Raw genomic sequence first — 7,829 nt, 5'->3', positions numbered from 1 at the left:
TATCAAACCTTTTGGGACACGGCAAAATATTTAATAAGAGGAAAAGTCATATCATTACAGACCTATCTTCATAAACGAGAACGAGCCCAAATAAACAACCTAACACTTCATCTTTAAAAACTAGAAAATGAAGAACAAATGAAGCCTAAAGTCAGCAGAAGGAAAGAAATAATCAAAATTAGAGCAGAATTAAATGAAATTGAAAACAAAAACAAAAAATGATAGAAAAAACAAATGCAACAAAGAGCTGGTTCTTTGAGAAGGTTAATAAAATGGACAAACCCCTGGCTAGACTCACTAAAGAAAAAAGAGAAAGGACACAAATAAACAAAATCAGGGATGAAAGAGGGGAAATTACGACTGACACTGCAGAAATACAGAGGATCATACAAGAATACTATGAAAATGTATATAACACCAAATTTAATAACCTAGAAGAAATGGACCAGTACTTAGAAAGATATAACTTTCCTAGACTGAATCAAGAACTGGAAAATCTAAATAGACCGATCAGCAGTATGGAAATTGAAACAATCATCAAAAACCTATCATAAAATAAAAGTCCAGGACCAGATGGCTTCACCAGTGAATTCTACTAAACATTCAAAGTAGATTTAGTACCTATTCTCCTCAAACTCTTCCAAAAAATCGAAGAGGAAGCAATACTTCCCAACTCATTTAATGAGGCCAATATTATCCTGATACCCAACACCAAAAAAGAACACTACAGACCAATATCTCTCATGAATACAGGTGCAAAAATCTTAAATAAGATTCTAGCAAACCAAATATAGCAACATATTAAAAAGATTATACACCACGATCAAGTGGGCTTCATCCCATGGGCACAGGGATGTTTCAACATATGCAAATCAATTAATGTGAGACACTAAATAAACATTTAAAAGTAATCATATGATCATATCAATAGATGCAGGAAAATCTTTTGACAAGATACAGCATCCATTTATGATCAAAACACTTAACAAAATTGGTATAGAAGGAAAGTACCTTAACATAATAAAGGCCATATACAACAAACCCTCAGCCAACGTTAGACTTAATGGTGAGAAACTAAAAACCTTTCAGCCAAAATCAGGAACAATACAAGGCTGTCCACTATCGCCACTGTTATTCAGTATAACATTAGAGGTCCTAGTGAGTGCTCTCAGGCAAAAGAAAAATATAAAAGGCATCCGAAAAGGAAATGAAGAAGTCAAACTGTCACTATTTGTGGATGACATGATTCTCTGTATAGAAAACCCTAAAGACGCCACAAGAATACTACTGGAAACAATAAGCAAATACAGTAAAGTTTCTGGATACAAAATCAATGTTAAAAAATCCATAGCATTCCTATACTCTAATAATGAAGTGTTAGAAAAAGAAATGGAAAAAATAATTCCTTTTACAATTGCAACAAAAGAACAAGATACCTAGGAATAAATCTAACGAAACATGTGAAGGACTATATGATAAAAACTATAAGACCCTATTAAAAGAAATAGAAAATACAAACTATGCTGTGTGATAGGTTTTGAGAATATGGCAATAAACAAGACAGACAAGGAACTTCAGTTTGAAGCAGTTTGAAAATCATGAATTAGATTATTTATCAGGCCTCTTTTTTATTCTGTAGCTTTCTCTTTAAAAATGCAGTTATGGACAGTTAAGAAGTATATTTAAAGACACAGAGGTGCATTAAATCTTTGCCTATATTTAAAGCCCCTGTTTAAGCTTAGAGTAATGAATAATTGTGAAATTTACCTTTACTAAGTAATTTCTGAGTGATATTAACTACTGTAGACTTTTACCTTCTTGCCTATGATTTTTGTCTATGGTAGGAGGGTTTCTTTCTTCTTCCCTCCCTCCCTTCCTGTCTTCTTTCCTTCCTTAGTATTCTAGTGATGGGTTCTATATAGATATATTTAGAAAAAAAATTTAGACACAGTGCTAGTAGTAATGTGGCTTATATGATCTGAATGAGTGTAGTAAATGAATGTTTAATATAAGACTATATTAATATAAGACTTGAATATAAGACTAACTTATTAAAGGCTAATTAAATCACATATTTAAAAGATTGAAATCTTTATCTTTCTGTTTTTAGAATCCATTAAGAAGAAGTAAAATATACTCAGATCCAATATACTTGATTTTTCTGGTAGTGATACCTAAATAAGATGATAATTTTTATATCTTGTCATTTCCTTTTGTATTATTCTTGAGAACAATTAAATGGCTTTGACTTTGCACTGTAGATAGTCATGGCTGCACAAAAAAATTTAGATGGAGTTATTTGTTGTTACTCATTAATTTAAACATCATTTTCTAGGTCATTAATGATCCTATTCATGGCCACATTGAATTCCACCCTCTCCTCATCCGAATCATCGACACACCTCAATTTCAGAGGCTTCGCTATATTAAACAGTTGGGAAGTGCTTACTATGTTTTTCCGGGAGCTTCACACAATCGATTTGAGCATAGTCTAGGGTAAGAGGGGAACTGGGGAGGGAAATTGGGATGGGAAATGATTGTCTCATCTTTTAGAGAATAGTTTTATAATATGGTAATAAATATCCTTGTTTTGTTGATGAAAATATCGAGGCTTTAATTTATCTTGCTATATTTTATTTTTTATATATTGTTACAAACCACTGCAGATCTTTCCTAGAAAGATAGTGAACATGTCTATTGGCAGGTCAGTAGGATGAAATATTTGTGTTTACATATTACTTAAAAGCTAATAATGTTGTTTACTGTTATAATTAACCCTGTAAGTTTGATTATTTAATTTCCTGTAGTCTTAATTTAGTCATGTTGCCCTTTGAAACCAGGAAATGTGTAAATCAGAAAAGCACAAGCTTAGAGAAGCTGGCTCTTCCGTTATGTATAACTAAGTTGAGACTTCGGTCTGCTTTTCTGTTATAAAATGTAGAGCCAGGAGGACATGGGCAGGGAACTGTATAGTTTTCTAGATTCTCATGAAGTACTCACAGTATATTACTTTGTTTTTTTGTTTGTTTGTTTATTTTGAAGCATTTTTAGTTATCCAGAACACATGTATCAACTCAAATGTTCCTTCATTCATCAACAAATGTTTACTGAAAACTTACTTGGCCCTACCAAACTAACAAGGTAGCAATTGTCTCTATCCTCATGGAGCTTATTGTTTAGAGAAGAAAGATACTGTATTCATTCAGAAATAACTTTCAGGAGGAAATGCTAAAAGCACATTTAACATTTGTTAGGCATTTTATCTTCAATCTATGTTGTGAACATTACAAAGCCAGAAGTCCTGCTTATTCTTTTAAAAATTGTGGTAAAATGCACAGAATATAAAATTTACCATCTTAACTATTTTTAAGTACAAGTTAAATAGTGTTAAATATAGCCATATTATTGTGCAGCCAAGCTCCAGAACTTTTCATCTTGCAAAACTGAAATTCTTTATCCATCAAATAACAATTTTTCATCCTTCCCTGCCTTCCCAGCCCCTGGTAACTTTCTCTTTCTATGAACTGGATTATTCTGGATAACTCACATAAATGATACCATACAGTATTTGTCTTTTTGTGACTGGCTTATTTCATGTCACATAATTTTCTGAAGGTTCATCCATGTTGGAACATGTATCAGAATTTCCTTTTTAAGGCTGAATAACATTCCATTAAATGTATCTACCACATTTTTTTAATTCCTTCATTTATCGGTACACACTGGGTTATTTCTACCTTTTTGGCTATTGTAAATAGTGCTGCTATGAACATGAGTGTGCAAATACCTCTTCAAAACCCTGCTTTAAATTGTTTTGGATCTACACTCAGAATTGGAATTGCTGGATCATGTGGTAATTCAATTTTTAATACTGTTTTCCACAGCGACTGTTTCATTATACATTCCCATTAACAGTGTACAAGGGTTCTAATTTCTCCACATCCTGGCCAACATTTGTTATTTATTATTTTGAGGGTTCGTTTTGTTTTGTTTTGTTTTTTGGTAATAGCCATCTTAATAGGTGTGAAGTGGTATCGTTGTTGTTTTGATTTTGCATTTCCCTAATGATTAACGATGCTGAGCCAAGAGGTCCTGCTTTTGGGATTCTGTTTGTATTGTCCTGCCTAGTTTCGAAAAAGACTATTCTGTTAAATTTCCCCTGAGATGTAGTATGATATTTGAGAAACATATTAAAGGCCTTAAGGGCCAGAAGTATTACTCGTCTTTCAAACAAGAGTGACTTTTTAAGTTTTTTTGCTCTGCAGCGTAGCATATCTAGCAGGATGTCTGGTTCGTGCACTGAGTGAGAGACAACCAGAGCTGGAGTTGAGTGAACGAGATATACTCTGTGTTCAGATTGCTGGGCTTTGTCATGATCTCGGTAAGCTGTACGAAGAGCCAAAGCAGTTATGAAAAACCATAACCTGCTACCTCCATTTGAAATTAAAAAATCCAACTAACCAAGAGAAATATGAAAGTTGTATTTTAATTCTTCAGTTAATATTAAAATAAATGTGTCATTGCGTCTTCCTAGAATGATTTGTAAGATCAAGGCATTGCTATTTTATTTTCTTTGCAGCCTTTCATGAATAACATGGGAAATTCCCATGAATTCCCCATCATTGCTACAAGTTATATGAAAGGACTTCCTGATAGTGAGGTTTTTCTAACTACTGTGTTTAGGATGATGTGAATTTGATTTTTCTTTTATCCTTTAGTCTTTTATCTTTTATCTTTTTTCTTTTTTTATTTTTTATTGAATAAAATTGCCATTTTTCCTTCAGTTACTGTGTCAGGTCCATTTTTATACATAGACTACATAATCTACCCTAGCAGATTAACAACAGATTTAGAGAACTTCTTTTCTTCCCTGATCCATGTGAGGTCTTGGGCCACTGAACTGCGAGTAAAAGAATATCATCCTTTTCCTTTGACAAAGAGACAAGAGACTGGACTCTTCTATCGCAGGAGTTTTCCCATATCCCTATAGTTCAGTCCTGCCTATTAGAGGCCCCCGAGAGTTTGTGTGTGCCCTCCAGGCAGGGAAGGGGAAGCACCTGTGTTTCAATAGTCAGATACTTCAAGGGGTAGGGCATTCTCTTCAGCATGTCGTATTGCAGATTTCAAGAGAATTAATACTACCCCCAGATGATAAATGCAACAGATTCCTGGTCTTTTGAGAGGGAATCATTGAGAAAGCTTTGCCAGTCTCCAGGAGTCTGAGCACTACAGTAATGAGCCTTTCTGTACAGATTGTGACATGCTGAAAGACCCAGGACTGGTCCAGGTGGGCTCCCTCTTCGGCCAAGTAATTCACTTCTACAAAAATTCTGATAATTCCAGAGTTGTATTTCAATAAAATTTTATATTACTAAGTGTTGTGGAATGTTAAAATCACTTATGACTAAAGTAAACATGTGATTTCCACTTTTGATTGCTCATTTGATCAGTAAAAACCCAAGAAACAGCCCCAATATGTGTAATTTATTATAAATATGTTATATACATTATAAAATTTACATTAAAATAGATATTTTTAGAAGAGAATAATAAAGTTCTAATATTATTCCTACATTCCAGTGGATTGTCTTCAAACTGCTGTTTTAATATAAATACTCCACCTGAAGATACCAAAGTTTTTGTTATTAACATTCCTTTAAGTTACACAAAACTGTCCTTTCATCAGATTTATGTAAGCTCTTGTGACTTAGAGACTCCTCTCTGGAGAGTTTACTTTCCTATATAATTCTACTTCCTGTTCTCTTGTTTTACAAAGTAGGAAGGAAAGATTTGTCTTCTTTGTATTATTGATAGATTATTGAATTATTATTAGATTTTTATTGATAGATTATTCATTTCTGTTGACATTCAAGTTAGAACTAAAAAGATAAAAAAGTCAACTCACTTTCTATCATTTTACAAACATTTTGCTTGTTCTAAGGCTGCTTTTGTTTTTAAGGTCATGGGCCATTTTCCCATATGTTTGATGGAAGATTTATTCCACTTGCTCGCCAAGATGTGCAATGGACGGTATGTATTCATATATTCAATAGTCAATATATTAAAGACTATTTGAGCTATCACTGATGTGTTATAGTATATTTCCCCATTACAGTTTTTGTATATATATGAAATTCAAATTGCTATATATGTTTTCCTTTGATTCTCACAGTCTGTAAGGAAGGAATCATTATTGCTATTTTTACAAATGTAAATGAAGTTGAAACTCAGAGTGTATCGATGCACCAAGAATCACAAAGCTGTTAAATGATAGAGCCAGCACTAGAAAACCAGTTTTTCTAGGTGCTAATTTAATGGTCTTTCTACCCTATCATACTATTATATAATAAAATAAATAAGAGGCCAACTCCAGTTTGGACTCATTTTGTATGACCATGAAGTAACTGATTGCTGCCAAGTTTCATCATATATATTAACTGAACCATTTTATAATTAGGGATTCGCAGGTGGCTGACCCATAGTTTTGGAATTAGTTTTTGAGAAGAAAAGTTAGTTTTGAGAAATAAAATAGATGGACTCCCATTTTTGGTCACATTATATTTCTGGATCCTGGAGTAGAAAAGGATATTAATATGTACTGAATGCTTCCTACATGTCGACCACTATTTTCTCTTTTTTTAAAGGTATAATTCACATATAATAAGTTGTACAGATCTTAAGTGTATATAGTTCAGTGAATTTTGAAAAATGTATGCATCCATGTAACCACTACCCAAGTCAGGATAAGAATGTTTCCAAATCTTTTGGAAAATTCCCTTGTGAACCTTTTCAGTCAATTTCTACTCCTCCCCCACCATCACTTTCTGCTTTTTATAAACACGGATTCATTTCGCCTGTTTTTAGAATTGATGTAAGTAGAATTGAAATCGGAGGGAAACTTAGTACGAAGCTTGTGCTGCCAGCGCCACTCACAGTCAAAAGACCCACACAGGAGTTGTGCTAAATAGAATAAGCATTTATTAGAGAGTTGCTTCAAAAGCTGGCTCCCCAAATGTCTTGGAAGCACTGATTACCTAGGGAAATCAGTAGTCACTGAAACCAAGGCAGTGGAGATGGCCAAGGCCATCAATCTTGTCTTTTCAGCCAGGGCCTGTTTCCCAGGCCTCTTGGAGGGATGGCAAGAGGTACTGGGTGTCCTGGAATCAGCCGCTGCTTCATCCCGTGACCTTGCTCCTTGGCAAAACTAGCTCATCATGGGAGTAACTGCCTTCCCAAGGGAGCGAGAGCAAAACGTGCACTTTGTTACAGGAGCAGATAGCATTTTTGAGAATGGTATCCATTGGAACAGCAGAAAATGTCCTTGGGAGCAGATATTGCCCAGAGAGTCCTTTGTTCATTATCTTTCCTTGGGGCTGCTAAGCAAGCAGCCCTTTTTGTCTTCTGAGTGCGCAGAGGGGCTATGCTTGAATTAACTCTGTGTTCTATCCTGACATAGCTCCTTTATGTCACATTCTTTGGGTCCTTGTATCAGATCCTTCTTCAATTCCCTGCAGTCAAATAGATAGAGTTCATATCTATGAAATAAGTTTAAGATGGAATTGATGGCTGTGATGTGGGAGGAGGGCTTGGGCCTCAGGTGACTGCTGGGTCCTTGGTACTCAGTGGTGATGGATGTGCAAGCGGGAGCCCACAAAATGCAATAGCAAGACACATTCCTATAATAATAAAACAAGAGAAAAATAAGAAATGTTTCTCTCAGACCAGCAATGCTGGGGAGTTAGGAGGTGAGTCGGGATAGATCAAAGCTGAAAAATCGTTTTCTTTGATTATTCTTCATTCGTGAGAGAATAGGGGCGATAAACGCTCTG

General features: G+C 34.7%; 1 protein-coding gene across 3 annotated transcripts in view; it reads left to right on the top strand.

The window, feature by feature from the left end:
* Positions 1-7,829, top strand: part of SAMHD1 (SAM and HD domain containing deoxynucleoside triphosphate triphosphohydrolase 1) — a 44,562-nt gene that overhangs the window by 13,800 nt on the left and 22,933 nt on the right. For all 3 annotated transcript variants that reach the window (XM_025039850.1, XM_006921792.3, XM_015597188.2), the window contains exons 4-6: positions 2,336-2,496; positions 4,266-4,381; positions 5,960-6,030. In XM_025039850.1, the coding sequence (XP_024895618.1) occupies positions 2,336-2,496; positions 4,266-4,381; positions 5,960-6,030 (348 nt within the window). The remainder of the gene's footprint in view (positions 1-2,335; positions 2,497-4,265; positions 4,382-5,959; positions 6,031-7,829) is intronic.

The sequence above is a fragment of the Pteropus alecto genome, unplaced genomic scaffold (assembly GCF_000325575.1).
Source record: "Pteropus alecto unplaced genomic scaffold, ASM32557v1 scaffold45, whole genome shotgun sequence".
Classification (NCBI taxonomy): domain Eukaryota; kingdom Metazoa; phylum Chordata; class Mammalia; order Chiroptera; family Pteropodidae; genus Pteropus; species Pteropus alecto.
The sequence above is the reverse complement of the archived record's forward strand: the minus strand, read 5'-3'. Positions and strand labels throughout refer to the sequence as shown.